We start from the raw sequence: 24951 nt of genomic DNA, 5'->3' as shown, positions 1-24951 counted from the left end.
CCCAAACCTTGGGAGTAAAGAACTTTCATTTATTGGCTACGGCAGACATGCCACTGAGGTCCAACTCTTGCTAAAGAAGACAAGAGGGATGAAATCAGCTACCGTGTTTCTCCAACAATACGGCCTCCACCAATAGGAAGCCCCAGCATGATTTATTGGCATAAAATCAAATTAAGCCGCTCCCCCCAAATTAAGGCCCATATTAAACATGCAAAATGGGGCGGGGGGAGCTTGCTGTTTGGAAGTACTTTGTTGCATGCCCGGATATGGTGCTGCCTGCGTTGGTGGAGCACTTCATATCGGGAGACCTTCCGCCACCGTTAATTTCCCTTCCCCCTTGCTGCCGTAACGTTACAGCAACGCCGCGGCGTTTGGCGCAGCCACGTGCAGCCAGTCAGGGCTCCTCCCTGCAACCGGAGCCCTGAGGAGACACTTGCTTCAGGCGCTCCTGTGGCCGCCTTCCCTTTGCCTTCGATGGTAAAGTGAATTATTTTAAAAACCTCCGCTCATCCTATCAGGGCCGTGCGAGCTGAGCAGAGCCGGGAAAGCAAGCCGCGGGTGTTTCCTGGTTCTGCCCAGCCCGTACGGCTCTGCCAGCCCTGGCGGGATGAGCGGAGGTTTTTAAAATAATTCACTTTACCTTCTAAGGCAAAAGGAAGGCGGCCACAGGAGCGCCTGAAGCCTAAGTATACCAACAACAAAGGCAAATCCTCAAGGTGGGCTGGAGGGAGGTGGCTACGTGCCCCGGGCTGCTTCAATGCAAGGTCCTGACTTGCAGCATCCTGCCGTTGTCGCCGCGTCCTCCCTCTCCGACTGCAAAACTCGTGTGCTTCGCCAACGCTCCCGAGCGAGGCGAGCTCTTTCATACATAGAGAGAGAGGAAAGACGCCGGCGTGCTCCGAGAGGCTGGCTCTTTCTCTAGCCGAGGCTGACAGGAAGTGCCTCCAGGGCCGTGGCAGGCAAGCCGCGGGTGTTTCTGGTTCTCCCCAGCGCGCACGGCTCTGCCACGGCCCTGGCGGGATGAGCGGAGGGCCCGGCGGGGAGGCACTCGTTGCCTTGGTGACATTTCGGGTGCCTCCGCCGCCTCTTCGCCCATGGCAACGAGTGCCTCCCCGCCGGGCCCTCCGCTCATCCCGCCAGGGCCGTGGCAGAGCCGTGCGCGCTGGGGAGAACCAGGAAACACCCGCGGCTTGCCTGCCACGGCCCTGGAGGCACTTCCTGTCAGCCTCGGCTAGAGAAAAGAGCCAGCCTCGGAGCACGCCGGCGTCTTTCCCTCTCTCTATGTATGAAAGAGCTCGCCTCGCTCGGAGCGCTTGGCTAAGCACACGAGTTTTGCAGTCGGAGAGGGAGGACGCGGCGGCAACGGCAGGATGCTGCAAGTCAGACCTTGCATTGAAGCAGCCCGGGGCACGAGCCACCTCCCTCCAGCCCACCTTGAGGATTTGCCTTTGTTGTTAGGTATATTAGAGCAGGCTCCTGTGGCGCCTTCCCTTTGCCTTTAGAAGGTAAAGTGAATTATTTTAAAACCTCCGCTCATCCCGCCAGGGTCGCGGCAGAGCCGTGCACGGGCTGGGCAGAACCAGGAAACACCCGGCGCTTGCTTTCCGGCTCTGCTCAGCTCGCACGGCCCTGATAGGATGAGCGGAGGTTTTTAAAATAATTCACTTTACCATCGAAGGCAAAGGGAAGGCGGCCACAGGAGCGCCTGAAGCCAAGTGTCTCCTCAGGGCTCCGGTTGCAGGGAGGAGCCCTGACTGGCTGCACGTGGCTGCGCCTTAAACGCCGCGGGCGTTGCTGTAACGCCACGGCAGCAAGGGGAAGGGAAATTAACGGTGGCGGAAGGTCTCTCGAACATCCAAGCTGTCGCCGCCCGCCCACCCGAGGATGCAAAGGGGAAATTGAGTCACCCCGAAAAGACGTCCCCAGCCGGTTTTTCGGGGTCAAAAAATAAGGCCCTGCCTTATTATGTGAGAAACACGGTATTATATGACAGTTTGTTGCTATAAACCAGCTATTATATGACAGTCTGTTGCTACAAAGAGAATAATTTTAGAGTAAAAAAGAAAAGAGTGCCAAATCTTAGAAAAATATTCTGTCCCTAATTCTCTCTCAGTGTGGGAGGGGTGTCTGAATTTATAGCACAACAATGAAAGAAATGCTGTGCTCCACAGTGCCCTGGAGCAGTTGCACCAGACTATCCAAAACTGTAGAATGTTTTAAATGCATGACTCACAGCAAGAAACTTGAGTATTCATGGCCACAGGGATTAATAAGAACTGGTAGACTGATTTTCTTCTATAGCAGGGGTGGGCAAACTACGGCCCGCGGGCCACATCCGGCCCGTTGGTCTGTCCAATCCGGCCCGCCCCTGAAAAAAAATCGCTGGGCGTGGCGTATTGCCCTGCGCCGCGTGGCCCCCAAAGCTGCAAAACAGTGCGGAGTGCTCGGGGTAGGAAAGAAAGAAGAACTTTGCAAAGGCCTCGGCTGGGAGTTCAAATCACCTTCGAGTGCGACCTCTCCGAAGGTGAGTCCCCGCCGATCCCCTTTTTTTCCGGGGCTTCCAGGCTTAAACTTTGCAAAGGCAAAGTTTGCAGGCAGGAGCGTCTTCCGGCCGAGGAGCTTGGAGCCACCTAAAGCTAGGCCGCTGCTGGTGGAGCCTTGCCCTGCCTTGGTGCCCCATTTCCTGGCTCAGCGGTCCTGCTCGGGCGGCACTTGAAAAGCCTGCTCCCAGCACCCGAGCAACTTCCCAGCAACTTTCGGCTTCCTTTTAACTCGCGGGCGCCGCGCCTGGCTCCCGAGCCGCGCTGGCGGAGGGAAGCCCGGCGGGCAGGCGGGCTGCTTGGAGGAGGCGACCGGCGGTGCTCCGGCAGCAGCAACAGGCAGTTCCGCCCGGGCTCCGCTCAGGTGTCCGGCTGGGGCTGTCAGGAGTTGCTACCGCCGGCGCAGCTCGCGTGGGTCAGTCCGCGTTGCCTTGGGAAGGAAAAGGCAAAACCAGGAGCCGCTGAGCCTGAGCCTCCAGTGCCGCTGCTGCCGTTGCAAAGCACCACCACGGCTCTTCCTTTTTGCCTTTCCCTTCCCGAGGCAACGCTGGACCGGAGCCATGCCGGTGGTAGCAACTCCTGACTCAGGGGGCCTCCGAGGGGAGGGGAAGGAGGAGAAGAGGGGGGAAGGGTGGGGGGAGGGGCGATTCCCAAAAAATCTTGTGCTGACCCGGCCCGTCTGTCAAATTTTAAAAGTCAATGCGGCCCCCGAGCCAAAAAGTTTGCCCACCCCTGTTCTATAGGGACAACCTTTTTATTTGAGTTCAAGCTGCAGGTCTCTATAGAAGGAAAAATTAATCTGAATTTCACCTACAACAATTCAAGAGGAACACTTATTATTCTACATATTCATCTGTATATATTCAACTTTTGCATAAAACCCCCAAATTTATTGTACTGTAATATCAACAAAATATCTACCGGTAAACTGCACGTCTGCTTTGCATACAGGAGGTGACTCTATTTTTAATATCCAGTTCTATAGGGTAAAGCCAAAATGTTGAGAGATGGGAGCACTATAGTTCAGGGGTCCCCAACCCTCCGGCCATGGCCCGGTCGACTGGGCCACAACCCATTTGGAACTGGGCCATGTAAGCGGTGGGTGAGCACAGCAGTAAAGTGGATGGACTCGATTACAATGTTGATGGGTGCATGATTGGAAATGTTGAAAGACCAGGTTAAAGACATATCATCATGGAGAAATCTGTATGGTCACTAGGAATTGAAAATTATTTGATGGCATATATTCAATTATTTGCAGCCCTTGCATTCTTTGATGGTATCCCATTGATAATACTACCTAAGGCAATTGGACTTTCTTGTTTTTATTTGAAGAGTAGCTCTATGGAGCCTTCTTGGAACTGCTGAAAAGACTGGGTTATAGACTGGAGTTAGATGGTGTCGTATCCCTTCCCCTCTGTTGAGAGACGGCTGTTCAGAGGGGGAGGGATATGACATCTTCCATCTTCAGTCTACAACACAGTCCTTTCAGCAGTTCCATTTGCACCACTCAGGTGACCCTGAGGACACAGATAAACCTTCAAGTGGTCTCAATAACTCTCTAAAAGAATGACCAGCGGTCTGCAAGGAATATAAATCCTTCCATCCCCCACCATCCAGTCAGAGCTGAAGAAGCTTCTTGGATGAGAAGCGAAATGTCTTCAAAGAAAAACAAGAAAGTCCAGTTGCCTCTTGAAAAAAAGCACCTTTAGGACCACCATGATCTGGATGACTAAAAATCTACAGAGACATACTATCTGATGCTGCTTAGCATCCAAGCTTAGATACTGCTGGCTGAGATGCCCTCATAGCTCAGTTTATGTAAATAAGATGTTTTAGTTTGCAAGAGTACAAAATCTGCTTCTACCTAGTGCCCCCAGGGACAATGTTAGCTCCATCCTAGTAGTATAACATTTCTCCTGCAGAAATTAAATCTCCATTAATTACAACATAAAAGTAGCACTTGGTATAAAACTCTAGTGGTAATTGCAATAGCAGTTAGACTTATATACATACCACTTCACAATGCTTTACAGATTCTCTAAATGATTTGCAGAGTCAGCATATTGCCCCCAACAATCTGAGTCCCTATTTTACTGACCTTGGAAGGATGGAAGGTCTGAGTCAATCTTTAGGAAGGGTAACATCTACCCCTAAAAGTATGTCTTTGAAAAATACAAGTCCTTCTTCTGTGGGGATTATGTATAAATTCACTGCAAACATTTGCTGGGTTTTACACAAAAATGTGAAGGGCTAATTATTTTATTAGCTTCCCACACAAAATATTATTAATGAGAGCAAGGGGGAAAGACTTTTAACCATATGCTTTACTAGAAGATCCATTCAGCTGTTCTAAAGAAGGTGCACTTGACTTGGCTAAGCTCTTCAAAGAATTGGTCAAGATTGTTCAACAACTATATAGTACTTGAAGGAATGATGTAATAAAACAAATGAAAAGGTGACTACTAAATGATTTGTCCTAATCTTTCTTAAATACAAAATCCTATTTCTTGGTAGCAAAGATAGCTCTGATTCCTCATCACCCTTAACTTACACAACTGAGAGCAATATGGAAATTATCAGAACCATGTACTTGTTTGAGCTCCCTACAGGTACAGCACATGGATATTACGGGGCAATACTTTATGTTGGAGTGCAAAGCAATATTCTAAAGAGGAATTATGAAGCAGGACTAACTGACCCTATTCCTCTTCCACTGTGATTGATACTATAAATAATTAGAATTAGAATTAGAAGAATTCGAAAAACTTTATTGTCATTGTACAAGTACAACGAAACTGTGGATGCACCCCAGCAACTGTTTGCAATACAATAAAACCAAAGCACTTAAAAATGAAGATAAGAAAAATAGAGTACCCACGTCTCCATTTGCAATTTGAGAGTACAATATCTACGAATATACACAAAATATACATCCAACACTGACTGTAACGCTTTGCCAAGTATAATACACAAGAGACGGACTGTACTGTAATATGTTATTTTTCATCTGAATGGGGTATTGAGATTTCACATCTCAATATCTTGCTACACAATATGGACTGCCTTGTCCATATTAAAAAAAAAAAAGAAATAGACTGTCTCAAATAATGCAATATCTCCCCATTAGTAAGGAAATACTTCAATTCCCAGTATTTTGTCACTGATTTGAAGGTGGCCATCTTTTAGCGAAGGATGTTACACTTATTAGATTTAATCATATTCATCACAAATAAACACCATGTTGTTGGTTTTTTTAAAAAAACCTCAAAGCATTAAGGATTGCACCAATTTTTGGGGTATGCATGCTTTCTTTTAGGAACTACATAATTTTCCTTACTGATACACATTCATCCACCTGAGTAGTGAAATTGCTGTATATGACAGAGATTTGGACATTAAAAGCATATATCACCAATGGATCCTAAAAGCTGGCAACTAATTGGTTCCAATAGAGGCTAAATCCTTTTTCCTAAAATAATCTGAAAGTAAAACAAACAAAATGAGCAAGAAGAAGAGATAAGTGCACCAACGTGCCTACTGTCCCTGTCCTATTGTTTCTTTTTATTTTTCTTATATGTATCCATTTCATGTATTCATAACTATGTTTATAAATAAGTACACCTACAATGAAAAGTAAAACTGAAATTTACTTTATAATTTATATATAGCAATATATACACACACACACACACACACACATAATTTTAACACTTTTACTTTTAACACTTTTAACAAGATTAAAACAACCATTTACTTTTAAAACATTTTAACATTACTTCTTTTTACATTTTTTTTTTTTGCATTACTGCTCAGTTAAACAGACTAAATGAAAGAAAACCCCATTAACTGGCAGAAGCACAAGGATGTTTTGAAAAGAAAAGGCAATTTGTAACATCCGTTTAAATCGTTGCTTTAAATGACAGCCCATACTCCTCTGCTACTTCCATACATTTAAAATTCTTACTCAGAATATCAAGATATAAGTAGTGCTCAACCTTCTTTAAAACTTGCTTTCTTATTAGTTTATTCCTATCAGCTTATTCTTATCAGTGAAGCTGTTATCACTGCATACTATTCACCAGCTTTTCATATTGCGGACACCATTCAATCCACACAGTAGTGAGATTCAAATTTTTTTACTACCAGTTCTGTGGGTGTGGCTTGATGGGCATGGCGGGAGTTGGTGGGCGTGGCTTGGTGGGCATGGCAGGGGAAGGATACTGTAAAATCTCCATTCCTTCCCCACTCCTGGGGGAAGGTTACTGCAAAATCCCCATTCCCTCCCCACCCCACTAACCTGCTTTCCAGCTCCCTTCTTCTGTGCAGGGCAACAAAAGGAGACCCAGCTGATCAGCTGGGACTTGGGAGGCAGAGAATAGAGGGGGGCGAGGCCAGTCAGAGGTGGTACTTGCCAGTTCTCTCTGAACTACTCAAAATTTCCGCTACCGGTTCTCCAGAACTGGTCAGAACCTGCTGAATACAACCTCTGAATACACAGATACCAATGCATATAACCAGACATATAGAATAAAAAGCAGGGAGAAAAGAGAATACATGAGTACTGGATTATGTAAAGCCTCAATCTGTGTTATTTCTCTGTCCCAGTTGGGAATGATGGAAAATGCATTTAATATGAAAACCAGTATCACACAGTGGATAAAATATCAGCTTGAACCAGGGACACATATATTCAATTCCTGACTCATATATTGAGAATGCTTTTTAGTGAGGGTAAAATTGGGCAGAACACTTTGATATATGTGCCATCGAAAGCTAGAGAGATAGTTTAGATAGATAGATAGATAGATAGATAGATAGATAGATAGATAGATAGATAGATAGATAGATAAGGTAGCAGTAGCTAGCTCACCTTGCTGGATCTTTAAAAAAATGTATGGTCAGAACTGTTTAGTTTTTGGAAGGGAAATCAGAAATGAATTCCCAGGGTACAGGCTAGCCAAGAGAAATAAAGAACAAAATTAAACAATACAATTATTATTTTTTTGAAAGAGAGTAATTATTCTAATGCCCGGTAGCAAATACATTCACAGGTTAATGAAACAAAGTAGACTAAAAGCCACTTACAGTGATTGCAATCAAATAAAATTTGGGAACTCTTTGTTAAATTTCAGTTGACTGAACTGCTAGTAGAAAGAAGGTATTCTCCTCATCCAATGTCCTCTTATTCTTGTAACAAGGGAAAGCTCCTTGTCAAAGGAGATTTTATCATATCTGAAGCCCTGATTTCTCAAAAGCAGAAGAACTATTTAACTGCTAATGTGATGATTGTGCAGCTATTTCTCATCATCTGCCTAAAAGCTGCATCATCACTGCTATTTCCAAAATAAGTACTGTGTGTTTTGCTGCATGGAGATGTACTTCAAGAATGGGCAAAAGTGGCTCTTTATTTTTTCCCCCCCTTTTTAAAAGAATATCTTTTTCAGAAAATATACTCTTCTCATCTAATAAGTCCAATATACAAATTTCTCCCAAGTTTTCATAACTGGAATCAAACTGGAGCAAAGAAAAAGCAGTATCATGGTCACGAGGGAATGCTAATAAAAGAGGGAATATGCCCTTTTATATACTCAAACTGTGTAGGGTACAAGGCAGGATTGTCTAAGGATGAGCTTCTTTATGCATCGTGTAACAAAATTGATATGTTGAACTCAGTCATGCTCTCTCATTTTGCCTATAATCATGATGAATGTTACTACATGATGAATAATGCTACATGATGAATTATGCTACATTCATCAAAGGATTAATATGTAGAATGACAACTGCCACCAAGTCCTTCTTCCATAACCATTCATCTACTCTTTTGCCTGCTGTAATCAGATTCCATCTCAACCCGGGGTGGGATTCTACAGGTTCTTACCTACTCGCTAGAACCAGTTGTTAACATTCTAAGCAATTCGGCGAACCGGTTGTTAGAAGAAATTACTGGCCTAATCCTGTAAGGAAGGCAGGAAGGAAACAATCTGGTGTTGGTTACAGAAACTGCCTCTCCATTAACTCTTGTTACATTCTTGGCAGGACTAGACTTTCTGTCTCTGGAACTTCTCTGGAGTTTTTTTTTCTTCCTTTGCTGGTACTTCGCTTGTGTGGAGTAACCATTTAAAGTTACAGTGGCACTGAAAAAGTGACTTATGGCCATTTTTCACGCTTATAACTGTTGCAGCATTCCCACAGTCATGAGAGGCCAGGCGAGGAGATGCGTGCCTCAATGTGAGTTGGCCACGCCCAGCCAGTCACATGACCACCAAGCCATGCCCACAGAACTGTTTGTTAAAAAATTTGAATCCCATCCCTGATCTCAACTATAGCCTTAACTTCTCTTATCATCTTCTCCTTTCCCAATCTTCAATCATTTTTCATCATGGTACTCTTCATTTTGTCCTACCCAGCTCCTAAAATCCTTTTCTCCCCAATTAATATTATCCTTAACTAATCCAGTCTACCTCTAACAAGGGAGAAAATTGGTTTTCTTCAACTGGAAGCAGTTAAAAAGAGAGAAAAATTCTACTTGCTATGTTGATTAACCAGACTTTCCACCCCTGTCCCTTCAGTCATTATAGGAAGGATTTCAATCCTTCCTGAATTTCCTGCATTCAAACTTAGCATTCAATTCATTCCATTACACTGACTCTCCTCCAATTGGTAGCTTCAGTGTACTGGTTGCTATGACTTTAGCAGTTGCTACTACTTCAAAATGCAGAAGGCATTCCATATCACTACACTGTAATTTGTTCGGAGTTCATTAGCCGCTTGCTTTAGGTGCTTTATCGGTAATCACTTTGTCATGGTGGCATTATCACTGTTCTGCACCTGGCAGTCTCATGTTGCTTGAAATGGTTTTAGTGTTAATAGGAAAACAATTTTAAATTATGCCAGTTCACCCCACCCCTTCCATTTTTAATTTTGCTTTCTTAACTCTCACACCTTTTGCTAAATAGCTTGCAACAAAATAATGCCAAGTAAAGAAACAAAAGTATATCACAACCCCTATTAGAGAAAGGGGAATGTTCCATTCCTTGGTTTTAAACCCTATGGGATTCAGACCCATGGAATGCTTTCCTACTAAAGCATTCAGAGTCAATGAATGGAAGTATAAACAGGGTTGCAAATACAAATAAACTATTTCAAACAACTGAAAATGAAAATCTGTGCCAAATCTGTGATCTATATACACTTGTAGCATGTAGAATTTGTAAGAAAGGCTGGAGTTGTAAATCGGCATATTCTCAAAATTTCAGCTTTTAAATGAAATCAATAGATGGTCTTCAGAGTTCACCACTATCCACCCAACAAACTCACTCATAATATGGTACAATTATTTTCCCCACCTTAGAAAGATGCCATTAATTTGGGGGAATCAATAGAATTTGTTTAAAGTTTGGAGTGGGTGGGAAATTGATGGAAGAAAAAAGTACAGCCGATCAGTTCTTTTCTAAAGGGTTTATAAAAGAAAAGGCACCGCTTCCCAGTGAGGAGAGGCAGATCTATCGAGATAATTTAGTTACTCTATTTAAAGTGCATTTTGTTTGTTTTCATGTATATTCGCATGTATCATCTTTTATTTATGTTATTATGTTATGTGATTGGTTTGATTGATTGGTTTAGGTCAGGGGAGGTCAAACTCACGACATCATGGCAGCGTTACATGATGTATCGGGACTTTTTTCCCCTTTGCTAAACCGGGCGGGGCCGGGGCCACCACGTGATGCATCCAGCCCACAAGCCATGAGTGTGACACGCCTGGTTTAGCTCTTTGTTAGAAGTGTATCCTATCTTTCATTCCTTTCAAATTGTATTCCCTCACAAGAACAAAGTAATTTGGGTTGTAGGGGGTGTGCATAAGCGCACCAATCGTGCCTACCGTCCCTGCCCTATTGTTTCTTTTTATTTTTCTTATAGGTATCTTATCTCATGTATTCAAAACTATGTTTATTCTTATACCTGTATCTTGTAAGCGATTGACAAATCAAATAAATACTAAATATACAGAGGGATGGGAATAAAATCACCCAGAGAGCTTCCATGGTTAAGGAAGATATGAAACTGGTTCTCCTTAATCCTAACGCAATGCTTTAACTACCATGTCACATTGGCTCTATGAAGAGCATTCCAATGAATAGTTATCTTGACCACTGAATTGCTAATTAGGGCTAACTTCTTGGACACCAACTCCCCCCCACCAAAAAAACCCCTAACCATTTAAGATTTACCAGTACAGTCCCTCCTCAGAAAATAAAATACAAAAGCTTTCTAGAGACTTCCTGTTTGAATTCCCCTGCCTGGCTGAAGGGCAGTATGGATGCATCAGAGAGGCAACACGGGGTATTATTGGAAGGTATTTGGCTGGGAAAAGGTCCAGGAAATTAAGAAAACTGTGAGAGATGAATATTAAAGAATGCAGTTTCATTTTGCTACATTTGAAATAAAATGTCTGATCAACTTCAGGTCTGTATTTGCAGAACATACTGTTGCATGATTTCTTCAACCTAATTTTCAAATACAATAAACCATGTAATAACCATGCTGGCTGAGTTCGGACTACCTACTAAATTAACGTGGTTTGCTAATTTTTCTCTCATTTTGTCATGCAAATAAAGGACACTGTATTGTTGGGAAATATTTTAGAAATACTTTTATAAGGTAGATCAAAAATACAGGAGCTCTGAACTATGAGGAGAACTTGGGTTATGAAGCACTTTATCATCAAAACTCCTGGAAACCCAATTAAGCAAGTTTGATTGTCAAGATCTCACTAATTTCTATCGCACATCTATGTGTACTTCCAGGATATACACTAGAAAAGGCTCTGTAAAAAGCCGAGTATCTGGTATCTTCTGAAAGCTAAAGTCTATAAAGGTAAAGGTTCTCCTCGCACATAAGTGCTAGTTGTTTCCTGCTCTAGGGGGCGGTGCTCCATTAAAAAGTTGAAGAGCCAGCACTATCCGAAGACGTCTCCATGGTCATGTGGCCAGCATGACTAAACGCCAAAGGCACACGGAACACTGTTACCTTCCCACCAAAGTGGTCCCTATTTTTCTACTTGCATTTTTACATGCTTTCAAATTGCTAGGTTGGCAGAAGCTGGGACAAACAATGGGAGCTCACTCTAATACGCAGTTCTAGGGATTTGAACTGTTGAACTACCAACCTTTCTGATCAACAAGCTCAGCATCTTAGCCACTGAGCTACCACGTCAATACTATATTCTAAAGAAGCATTAGATTGCAATGCACACACAGCCCTAAATGCAAAGTACGTGATTCCAGGTCAACAAACAGAACGTTGAAAAGTTTCTTCTAATCTTAAGGTGAATTTAGCCATAGACTGAGCAAGGAAAAGGCTTTATGTATTCTATAAATGTCCAAGATACAAAATAGTGTTTATATCTGCCTCATCTAGTTATTAGATTAACCAGTGCTGCTATCAGTGAAAAACAGCTCTTCAGACAACTTCTTTTTTTTTTTGCCATTCCTTTTGTACCCACAATCCACTAGGAGGCAGTTTTGATGATGTGTTGAGTTCACTGAAAAGCTTTCCAGCCCTTTTCTTAACCCTTTTGGTTTTATTGGGGTTAATTGCCAAATAGGTCTGTTAATACATTAACACACTGCCATTTGCAGCACATAAAAAGCAAGACATTATTATTATAAGTTTGTCATCAAATACTGGAGGCTTGGTTTGGGAGAGGGGAACGGCAACGCATGCAGGCAACAGATTGTGCACTTCTGCCTAAGTAGCCAATTAATGATTGCCATTTACTGTATATTAGTGTTGCTGAATACAAAATATTTGGCAATCCTAATATAAATGCCGATTTGCAGTAAGATAAGTATTTTATATTATTGCTCTCAGAAAAAACGTGTTTCATTCACTGCTGTCGGATTTGAACAGCGTGATTCATTAGCTAGAAACTGCAAGATGAAATATTAATTTCATTTAACCCAATGTCAAGGTCCTAGATGACAATATATAATAAATTGTTATTCTATCATTGGGTTTTTACCCTCTCTCCCTCTCTCTCTCTCTCCCATGTTTGAATTCAAGACAGAATATTATTAACTTTCTTCTACTGAGCCTCTTCCACAAAGTTTATTCATTCCTCCTCCCACCCAAAATTGATGACTTCATCTATCACAATTCAAGTAGATCCAATGCTACAAAGATGCTAGTTAGGAAATAGCAAGCATAATACAACAGTGATCCCCAACCTTTTTTATGCCGCGGCCCGGTACCGGCATCGGCTGGGCGCCGCGGCCCGGTACCGGCATCGGCTGGGCGCCATCTTTTGATGAAAAGTGCTTCCGGTGACCTCACGGAAGCACTTTTTCATCAAAAAGATGGCGGCGCTAGCGCTCGTGAGCTTTTCCGGTAGAAATGGCTTTCTACCGGAAAAGCTCACCGAAGCTGGCGCGCATCTTTTTGATGAAAAAGTGCTTCCGGTGAGCTTTCTACCCGGAAAAGCTCACCGGAAGCACTTTTTCATCAAAAAAAGATGGCGGCGCCCAGCAACCAGCGGCCCGGTAGGACTTGTTCCGCGGACCGGTAATGGTCCACGGACCGGTGGTTGGGGACCCCTGTAATACAAGACCCCATCATCTACAGGGAAGCTCAGATTATGAAGCCAAGTACATTTGCAGCCCTCAGAACAATATCAGAGAAGTTTAAAGGGGCCATCCTGCTTCAATGGGTGGAAAAACAATCAGAATATCTTATTTTTGCAATACCTAATAGCACTCTCCACTAGCACTCATGAAATTGTATTTTAAAATAATATTCTAGGCCTTTAAAAATAGCACTGCTTTAATGGAAACTCTAAAATTCAAATTGGCCATCTACCATTAAGTTTGCAACTTTTACTTTACAAATCTTTTCAACTATTTGTTTAGATCAGGGCACTCAAACTTTTTAAACAGAGGGCCAATTCACAGTCCCTCAGACTGTTGGGGGACCAGACAGGCTGGGTGGGCGTGGCTAGGTGATCATGTGACTGGGTGGTCATGGCTAGGTGGTCATGTGAGGCCATTTTTGGCAGGCAGAGTGGTACTGGAGGCTGGGGAGACCAAAAACGGGACGTGTGGAGGCCTCGGGAGGCCAAAAACGGGCCCATTTTTCCCTCCCCGGCCTCCAGAACGTGAGTGTGGGCCAGGGTGTAGGTAATGCGATGTGGACAGAGCAGCCTCATGGCCCCATGTGGGCCAGATTAATGGCTTCTGTGGGGCGTATCCGGCCTGCAGGCTGTAGTTTGAGGACCCCTGGTTTAGATTCTACATCTTTTGCACCTTTGGGAACATTAAACATACTTATATATGAGGGGTTCCTTGTAGTCTCTGAGCTTGGGGAACTCAGAGAGCACCAAGGACCCCTCCTTTCAACCCTAGCTACATATATTCTCTTTTATTGGCAGATCCAAACATATATTTCTGTTTGGTAATTGAAAAAAAACAAAATCATTTGTCTTTGCACTGCCTTACTGTGAGCAATGTACTGGGGAAAATTGTTTCTAATATTATTGCAATCTTAATTTTTTATAGTGGATAAGAGGAACAGAATTACTGTGCCTAAAAGCTTACATTGTTGACAACTGACCTCCTGAACAATGAAAGAGAAACAATCCTGAACTTGGGGAAGGTAAAAAGTTAACCAATGAGTGAACTCATGCTAAAAGGAACAGAGCAAATAATCTCTGCTCAGGACCAATCAAAACCTTAAGAGAAACCAGTGGGCATATGGTCATGACTTCATGTTTTCCTGCAAACCAGCTATTGCTCTTTCCCATTCCTTGTACTTTGGATTCATCTACAGTCTCAATTTCTTGAACCAAAAAGTCCATAAAACATGCCTACATCATGAATACCTCAGTGATATTGCACACAAACTTGCAATCTGTTGAAATATTTCACCAAACTTTAAATACATTATTCTTTAAAATGTCAGATGTGAGTATTATAATTTTAATCATAAGGCCCAATAAAGATGTAATGGGAAACTCAAAAGATCTATATGACCATTTGGTTATTCAAAAGGTGTATCACTTCATAATGAAATGTGTTTTATGCAAACGTTAGGATGCTTTTATTTTGGGTTGTTTTGGAGTTTTCCTTTATATTTTTTTCTTTTCTTTTTTGTACTTTAGCATATAAAATAATAAATATATTTTTTTAAAAAAAATTAGGGCCACATTATATCCAGCTTTCACCATAACCGAAAACTCATATTTTTATTGCGTGTCCTAGACAATTTCGGGATCTCATGCTTTGCTTTGCTCTAAAATCTGTAAAAATACAAGCAAACTGAGAACATCTTGTGGCACAACTGAAGACCAACATTTTATATAAATAGTAACTTGAGTTTTCTCATGGGAATAAAAAAGGAAATATCTGAATTTGACTTACCACAATTGGAACACCAATGTCTGGCCAAAGGAGATCTTCTGATGGTAGTTTTGGGGAATTCCAGACCACTACAACTTTATTTAAGTAAGGGAGACCATTGAGTCTCTCTAAGGAGTTCATTAAGACTTCCTCTCGCTCGTAGGTTAGCATGACCACTGTAAACTGCTCCCTGGGAACATTGCCACCCAATGAAGCTTGGAACTCCTTCCCAGAGCCACCAGCTCCACCACCAATAGGTCGAAATCCAGTGCCTGACCCTAAAAACTTGGCTTCTGAGGGTAGTACAGGATCAAAGGGTGTGTGAGGAAAAAGGTGGAAGGGACCAGGAGCTGAGTTCCAATTTCTGTAAATATCCATTGCTGTGAGAGTAAAATTGCGTAAATATTTAGGAGATGAGTAAGGTGGTTCAGTTTCTACTGGCCCCAAATCTAAATCTCCATTGTCTGCCACGTTGGGATCTGTGCCAGCAGCTTTGCCAGAACGGTGAGGGATCTCCACCGCCATTTCCTCTCGAATGGGAACAGCTGGAATTTGGATTCGAGTCCTTATGACAGCCAAGACTGTGCTAAAAACAGTGTCTGAAGTGGAAAAGTAAGTTTCCCATAAGAAGCGGCCCTGTCTCCTCATGGCCAAGAGGTCATTATCAGAAATGCTCCTCAGAAGGAAGTGCACTTCTGTAATACGTGGCTTTGGTATGATTAAGGCCGCCTCATTCCACCAAATTACATCATGATAAGGCAGTTGGATTTGCTCTCCAAGGATGACTGGAATAGCACCAACTTCTAGAGCCTCAAACAGTCTCATTGCACAGCCAGCAGAGATCATAAGATGTGTATCACCTGGAGTGATTATCAGTGCAAAAGTAGATAATTTCAGTAGCTGTAGTCTGTCTTCCCTTTCTCCACAAAGAGCCCACTCAGTGGGCAAACTTGCCTTTGGCTGATTCTTACATGTAAATTCCACCAAGACAAAGTCCAATTTGCTGTCTTGAACAGCCTTTAATGTGGTAATGATCCTATCATCATAATCTGCTGGTGCATTTCCTTCTATTTCTTCCTCAAATGATCGTACTTCTTGCAAGCTGGATCGGAGAGATTCAACCTTCTCCCCTTGGAAACTGAATAAGTATTTTCTCTTTACTGGCACCTGGGGTGGGATCTCTAGGAAGTTGGGTTCAGACATGGCATGGACAAGAGGAGATACTACAATGTCAAAACCTGGACGATACTGTACATCATAAAAGGTGGACTGGGCAATCATGGCCCTCCCAGTACTGACATTATAAAGGAAATTTTGAGTTTCTGACTTCCTGGATAAATTAATAATGAGATGGTTATGTCCATCTGTCCTCCAATATGGCAGAGCGTGCAACTGTTGTTCTAATTCAGTAGGTTTAGACATTACAGGTTCCTGCATTTCCCCTACTAGGACAATGTAGAGACAGGCAATGTTTGCATTTTCAGTAACGTATATGTTAGTTCTGACAGTGGATTCAAAGGCTTGCTTAATTAAAGGATCCAATGAGCTCCCAAAGTTAAACTGGTCACTGTTGTAGACATATACTGGAAAACCAGAGGTTAGTGGACAACGTGAATAGTCAAAGCAATTATGCAGCCGGCAGTTTCTATTGGATTTTGGCATGGGAAAACTAGAGTCATCTTTGTCTGGTAGCAGCCGAATCGGCAGAGAAAGCTTGGGCTGGTTCTGAGCCATCAACTCTTTGTATGAATGCTCTGTTTGACTGATAACATTCTTTAGTTGCAGAAGATCCTGCTTCGCATTCTCAATGCTTTTCTTGCAGGCCTCAATCTTGAGATTCAGCTTGGCAATCTCACTGTTTAACTCCTGCCGCTTAGCTTCCAATTGGAGCAGCTCTTCACTCACTGACTCTCGAATTCGGCATAAATCCTCAACATGCTTCACCTCACAAAGTTCGTTACCTATGCGGGGACCAAAGATGCGCTTGCCAGCATCATCGACATCATCTATGGTGGTTAAGTAGTAATGGGCAATGAGCGGAAAGAAGACCAGGATAATGAATAATGTGAAGCTAAGCCAAGTGAGTCGAATCCGACTAGACCATCGTAGCATCCAAGGTTGGCCTCCATTCCCTACTCCCCCATTCCGCAACATTGTATACCCAGTCATGAGTCCCAAGGTTGGTGCCACACACCTCTATCACGTGGGATCAGTAGCCATACCCAAAACAGTTTGTATCCCAGGATTTCCAGAAGGAAATATTATTGTGTCTGTTTGACAAAAAGCCAATAAAATGGAAATTTCATTTTCTTGCGATGAAGGATACAACTTTTGATTTGACGGGAACCAACAATCAGTAACACTTCTCTCAAGCTTCAATTAACTGGGTGTTGCAAGGCAAGAGAGGAGAGGATTGACATGGCAATCAAAGTCTTCTCTAGGCCAGATACACACAAAAGGAACACTTCAACGTTTACTCTTGTGGTCTGCATTCTGAATTAGCATCCAGTAAGCAAGGCAACCATGAAGAATTCCATGCTATCAGTATCCCTCGCCGTCCTCATGCTGCCGGTAGTCCACTAGCCTAAAAAACAACAATGATATATCAGATCATATAAACAGTGGAGATTTCATTAGCCTTTGAAAACAGGCTAATTGTTTAAAATACAATTGATACAATATATATGATACAGAGCTTCCTGCCAAAACCATCTTCCTCTTACACATATTGTCTAGAATTTCTGATTGGTTAAAAGTTTAGCAAGTATATTGCCTGCTTATCAAAATGAGATAGAAAACATAATTTACTTAATAGCATCCTCAAAGATGGAATAACCTTTTTATTAGGAACATGTATTTGAACAAAGCAGAAATAATAGCATACTGCTCTACCTACTATCTTTACAAAATTATGCTGACCATAATTGAAAAGCATATCTGATGTTAGTGTCTTTGATGCAAAAAAGAGATTGTCATTCTAATCTAAAACTTACAAACATATAAATATTGCATCTATGCCCATTCTTAGATCTATTTAAAAAGATGTGCTTTTTATACTCTTTGGAATATAAAGCCAAGGTGGGCCTTGATATCTAGTCAACTTTAGTTATCTTTGGCAAAATATTAGAAACTTTATGACAATGATTGAGCAAGAACAAGTTTCTGAGTTTCTGAAGTAAAATTTAAGAACCAAATTTTTAAAAAAGCTTTTTTCTTTGTTCTTATACTTTTCAAGGCAATTTTTTTCTGATGCAGGTTTCCATCACTGACATAAAGGGAACTAGATAAGGAAAGGAATTGAATTAATCATACTTGAGAAAAAAAACCAACTGAGCTAATAAAAAGAGTAGATTTAAGAGAATTTTCCTCACATATCATAATTGGCTTGCAGAATTTACTGCAAGACACAATGAAAACAACATTTTTTTTTTAAAGGAATTGACTAATAGATGATGAAATGTCTGTTTGATGACATAGTCTCACATTTAAACAGAAAGAATATCTAAATGATCTATTCTTGATGGTCCCCCTTCAGTGCTAGAAATCTCCCACCTTAGAGCATTCCAAATATATCAGACTACAACTTCTAGGATTTCCAGCACGTATTGCCAATTATAAAGTGTACAGATAGTCCTCGACTTACAATAGTTCATTTAGTGACCATTCAAAGTTACAATGGCACTGAAAAAGTGATGATTGTTTTTCACAGTTATGACCTTTCTGAGCCTTGGTGGCGCAGTGGTTAGAGTGCTGTTCTGCAGGCCACTTCTGCTGATTACTGTCTGCCCGCAACTTGGCAGTTCAAATCCTACCAGGCTCAAGGTTGACTCAGCCTTCCATCCTTCCAAGGTGGGTAAAATGAGGATGCAGATTGTTGGGGGCAATATGCTGACTCTGTAAAAACCGCTTAGAGAGGGATGTAAAGCACTATAAAGTGGTATATAAGTCTTAGTGCTATTGCTACTGCTATTCTGGCATCTCCATGATCTTGCTTTCAACATTCAGATGCTTGGAAACAGGTTCGTATTTATGAATATTGTTGTGTCCCATGGTCATGTGATCTCCTTTTGCGACCTGCTGACAAGCCAAATCAATGGGGAAGCCAGTTTCACTTAACAATTGAGTTGCTAAATTATCAACTGTAGTTAAGTGTAGTTCACTTAACAACTGTGGCAAGGAAAGTCATAAAGTGAGGCAAAACTCACTTAACAAATGGTCACTTAACAATAGTAATGAGTATTAAATTGGAGGAAGAACAAGTGAAAGAAACAATGATAAGATGGGCTAAAAAATTTGGCTATTCAATAGAATTAGGGAAATGGCAGAAACTGTGGGATAGAAATTATAAATTAACAATGTCAAAGGCCTATAAGGAGAACTTATATAAAATGCTTTATAGGTGGCATCTACTACCAGTGAGATTAGCAAAGATGTATGAAAATTTATCAGCTAAATGTTGGAAGTGTAATCAGATACCAGGTTCATATTATCATATGTGGTGGACATGCTCAAAGGCAAAAAATATTGGACTAAAATACATACTTGGTTAGAAAAAATGATAAAACAACATATAGATTTGAAACCAATTTTTGTTGGATGTATTACCAGATCAGTATGACAAAGGGAAAACATATTTAATTTTACATGTACTAATGGCAGCAAGAATTGTGTTCGCACAGCAATGGAAAAATGAAGAGATCCCTACAGGTGAAAATGTTATTTAAAAAATATTAGAATGTGCTGAGATGGATAGATTAACACTTAAAAGAAAAGGAAGAAACAGAAGATTTCTTGACATGGGACTTGTTTTATCAATGGTTAACTAATAGAATCAGAGATTAGATTAGAATATTAGAATTCAATAAGATCTAAAAGATAATAACCTTTGTACTGAAAATTTTGTAAGATAGATAAACTGATTGTGTTACTGTTTTGTGATTATTACTGATATGTTTATTATGCTTACTATTATGATTTATGTGTCAGCTTTGAAATTCTGCTGCCACATATTTTTTAGAGAATTAGAGGAGTTGAAAAGTTCAAGGTTATTCTGTGTGTCGTATTAAGAATTTCCAGTTGCAGTTAATTGGTTCTCGTGATTTATGAAGTGTAGAAGTGGGAGGAGAGAAGGGAGGAGAGAAGGTGGGTTCTGTGTAACACGCGAAAAAACTTTCACTTGGGAAATTGCTTTTGACATGCCAGATCTGTTCCTAATAAATCAATTAGAGAGATAATGTCTCGGAGTGATTGATATCATGGATACTTTCTGGATGCTTGACATTATCTTGATTAACATTGTATTTCTACTTAAAATGAATTATGTCCAGACAACATGCTGTCCAGAATGATATGGAATTTTTTATGTGATATAAAAGGAAAATGTATTAATAAAACATATTAATTAACATAAAAAGAACAGTAATGTTGGGTTCTATTGTGGTTGAAAGTCAATGACTACCTGTAGTTAAATAAATGCAAGCACGGTCGACTTAGTAGTTCACTAACATTCAGGCCTGAACACCCGCCAGAAGTATTATAATAGCATCTTTATTTGGGATTGGTTTTTAAATCACAAAAATTATCATGTGGCAAAGTTACAATTCTTCTTACTCCAAAAAAAAAAAAAAAGCCTCGTTGCTTTGGATAATGCAAGAATGTGAAAACAAGATAAAAATACACTCAGCTGAATTGGATTAAATACCAGTGAAGTCATTTGCAAACACACTGCCCCCATTCATTCACAATGCCGCCAGTAAAGGGCATCCACACACATTTCACAAGGAAAAAGTGAGATACAGTCCTGCAAAAACAAAAAGAAATAACTCTGGATTTTTAACATTGTAGGTTATAGTAATGGATGCATGCAGATATTGGGGGAGAGAGGGGGGCCCCTCCAAGTCAGTCTTGATTTCAAGGATTTATGATTTATTTTTAGTGGCTCCAGGATATTTGGCCTTCGAAGATTCCGAAATCTAATTTAAAACTATAATATGTTGGTACCTCAGTACTCATTGTGAATTGGTTCTGGGAGGTTCAATGGGTACCAGAAACGAGGAGTACCAAACAAATTTTTCCCTTACGGAATAATATAGTGAGTCACGAAGTAGCCAACACTGATTAAATTCTAGCTTGTGTGTTGAGTACCAAAGAAACAATGAGTACAGGGACAAAATGCTTTCAGTCCCAAATGCAATGAGTTTTCAAAGCAGTTTCAAGGTACTACTGTAATTTAAAATAATTAATCAACCTGGGAATCCTATATCTTGAAAGGTGAGACAAAATATTTGAAATAAGGGCTCTAATATTTCCCTACTTCTGCTAGAATATTTTGCTCAAATCTCTATTTTTGTACTGTTTCCACATCTCAGAATGAGATAAAAGAAGATTTTTATTTTTTTTTGCTTGCATTACTGTGGGCAAAAACAGCTTTGCGATTTTAAAATGCTTTATGTGACTAATGTTGAGCAGAAAATCACAAAGTAAAAATTTAAAAGGAACCCTTGGAGAATTTTCCAATTGTGAGATGCCAGATTTCATAATGCTGACACATGTTTTGGGTTACAAAGACGAGCCAAGAAACTGTAACGCAGCCTGTCTTGAAAGTAACAGTCCAAAAAAGTGACTGGTTGCTTTTCAAGAGGTTCATTCTTAGCTAGTAAAAGCTTTCTTGAAGCCACAAAAGGATAATGAAGATCAAGAAAGAGAAAAGGCTTATGTTTCTACTTCTAATATCATCTTTAAAAAGCAACGTACAGTATATAAATGCTGAGCGTCAGCAAAAATACATTTTAATTATGTATTTTTATCTAGCATGTATCTGTTAAATACACTACAAATTTTAAAGAAATAGGCATTACTACAGCTGAAAATGTTCAGCTGTCATTTGTATGGGGGCTTCTCACCCTGCTATCTTGTCTTAGCATTCAAATAATAATAAATTGAACTAAGGCTTCATCCAAAAATAGAGTCCACACTATTATCTTTCCATCTAAAATATATAATGGTTTGAAATTCTGATAAATTCTTTTATGTAACATAAAACTGTCATATATTTGCTCACAATCAATTCATCATCCAAAGGTTTTGTGAACAATTCCACCTTGATATCTTTGCCTGAATTTATGTATTTATTTAATAAATAACAGATAATCAGAATTGGAAGGGACCTTGTAGGTCATCTAGTCCAACCCCCCGCCCAAGCGGTAGACCCTACCCCATTTCTGACAAATGGCAGTCCAATCTCTTCTTGAAAGTCTCAAGTGATGACGCTCCCACAACTTCCAAGGGCAAGCTGTTCCATTGATTGATTGTTCTCACTGTCAGAAAGTTTCTCCTTATTTCCAGGTTAATTCTCTCCTTGTTCAGTTTCTATCCATTATTCCTTGTTTGGCCTACAGGTGCTTTAGAAAATAGCTTGACCCCTTCCTCTTGGTGGCAGCCCCTCAAATATTGGAAGACTGCTATCATGTCTCCCCTGGTCCTTATCTTCACTAGACTAGCCATGCCCAGTTCCTGTAACCGTTCTTCATATGTTTTAGTCTCCAGTCCCCTAATCATCCTGGTTGGTCTTCTCTGTACTTTTTCTAAAAGATGGTATATCCAAAACTATGTGTGTCATTGTATTCTGGACCAGTTATAATTTCTAAAAGGCAACTCCATGTAGTGTATGTTGCAATAATCCAACCAGGAAGTGACCAGGCCATGAAAATTCTCTATTAATTTACTGGATCTTAGACCTGGAAATTCTTCAACTGACCAAATGATGTTCTTCTGTCAACATCAGGTTTTACTTTTTAACCTGAGAAACTGGTTTGGTAAACTGATTTACCAAAATAATCTATTTCAAAAAAAGATGTACTGTAATTTTGAGTAACATGGGAAACTACTATCAGTTACCATATCCAGCATAGCAATGTTTAATGAAAACCACAGTGATTCCCTAAGATTTCAGGCAGAGAAGGAAATTTCCATGCCTTTCAAGTCGCAGATTGAGGGATCTTCCAAAGGTGCTCCTATGGAGAGGAACTAAAACATGAGAGTATCCACACATCTCAAACTCAGGCTAAGCTAACAATGGTGGTAAGTTTTGAGATTGTTCTGCCATTCAAACAAATGTATTTAAAATGGCATAGTCAGTTACAGGTATATCAAATTATATTATCATTATACTTTTATTTCACTTTCTAAATATATTATGTCAACTCAAGGTGAAGAACATAGTACTACTGCTTCCTCTTTTCCATAGAACAATTAACCTGGAAGGTAGGTTAGGCTGAGAGAGAGTGACTAGTCTGAAGTCACCCAGCTGGTTACCATGTCTAGGGCAGACCAAGAACTCAATGTCTTCTGGTTTCTAGGCCAGCAGCTTAACTACTACACCAAACTGGCTCCATCTGTAATACATCGCACAGAACAAACTGAACTGATGGTTAAGTATCTGCAAAATACAAGAATGGCAACATTTCCTAGATATGAAAGTTCCACTTCTAGTTTTTTAACAAAATAGAATATCCCCCCCCCCCCCCCCAGTTATGAATTATAGCAGCCAGCATCGAGAAAATACAGATTTTAGCACTGATAATAATGTACCACTGTTATAACTGTGCCCTATGGATGGGTTTGTCTACAGCAAATTAATTTTTGACTTTAGAAAAATTAGATGAAATCATCTGCAGATAGTTCATGATTTTACAGTGGATTTATTTTATGTTTTTAATATTGTTTTTAATTCTTCTAAGTTTGTACTTGTGGTTTAATATATCTATTTTGTACACCTGCAGTTACAAAATAAGCATTTAAGAATAGATCATAAAATCTACACATCTTCATAAAGACTATATATATCGGAAGGTAGTGGGGGGTGTACATAAACTGCAATACTATAGAATAAATATCAGGAGACATTTTTAAACTCTCCTTTGAAAGTCAGAATATTATATGTCACTCAAAAGTTGCTAAAGGAGTGGTGAACTCTGCCATTTCTATCTAGAAGCGATCTCAGCCCTTTACCCTTTCATTTTCTGCCTGGCTCCTCAGATGTTTTTCAGCAAAAGCCCATCAGCAAATAATTAAAGAGCTTTACACAAAGCCCTTGTAATAGAACACTAATTCCATATCAGCCCTCTTTGCTGCCTCTAAATAGCAAGCTAATTTTATATAATGGCCTTCAGAACTAGTCACAAAAGAATGCTAAGAAAGATGTTCTTGCCTTTAAAAATTAAGACCAACGTATTTTCCATTTACAGCAACAGTGGGTGTGGGGAGAAGATATGTGTCAGATAACTCAAGCATACAGATAGATATACACCACTGAGTTCTGTTCAGGCTCTGAAATTCTAGACCTATCCATGAATCTGAGAGAGAAGAACGGCCATTTTTATGATATAAAAAGAGATCATTAATCTGTAGCTCTTGAATGGGGAATTGCAGGAAGTTCAATGAAAACTTTGCAACATTTTAGAAAGAGATTTCATCTAAACAAATCTCCCAGACCATCTACTTTTCATTAGTTTAGAAAACTCACCTTCTTCACCAGTTACTCCAATCTGCCACTTTTCTGATTAGACCATATTTTCTAATTCTGTCAAATAGTTACTTATTTCAAAACTTTTTGGTAGTAGCTCCACACTGTGGAACATGGTGGCCCGCAACTATTCTGACATTTCAAAAGGCACCTGGCATTCCCCATCACCACCTCCCATGGTTATTTGGGTCAGAATGAAAATTCTGAGTTGCCCTTTTTGAAAATAAAATATTGGATTGAATGTAATTGTTCCTTACTTGTAGATCACCCAGAATACTTAACTCTAGGACAATCTATAAATATTTAAAGTACGAAAGAAGTAAAGTTGAACCCTGCTTCTGATCCTACTAGACTGAGAATTGCTTTTCTTCTGTACTCTAGAATCTAAAGGTTTGGGAACAGATTTTGGCTGCACCATCCCAACAGCACAGGAGAACAACTCTGGGGTCTCGAAAACCATTGAGCAAATTAGAGTCTTTCCTTGTTAGAAAAT

The 24951-nt window shown here is 40.6% G+C and overlaps 1 protein-coding gene across 5 annotated transcripts in view; it reads right to left on the bottom strand.

Moving 5' to 3' along the window:
* The window catches only part of EXTL3 (exostosin like glycosyltransferase 3), a 137598-nt gene that overhangs the window by 26765 nt on the left and 85882 nt on the right, over nucleotides 1-24951 (bottom strand). For all 5 annotated transcript variants that reach the window (XM_087960224.1, XM_026671509.2, XM_087960235.1 and 2 more), the window contains one exon: nucleotides 14957-17519. In XM_087960224.1, the coding sequence (XP_087816350.1) occupies nucleotides 14957-17104 (2148 nt within the window). In that variant the 5' untranslated portion in view covers nucleotides 17105-17519. The remainder of the gene's footprint in view (nucleotides 1-14956; nucleotides 17520-24951) is intronic.

This window comes from Notechis scutatus, chromosome 1, assembly GCF_049901735.1.
Source record: "Notechis scutatus isolate UNSWTSFEM ecotype Mainland chromosome 1, rNotScu1.2, whole genome shotgun sequence".
NCBI classification, from domain to species: domain Eukaryota; kingdom Metazoa; phylum Chordata; class Lepidosauria; order Squamata; family Elapidae; genus Notechis; species Notechis scutatus.
This window is presented reverse-complemented; position numbering and strand designations above follow the sequence as displayed.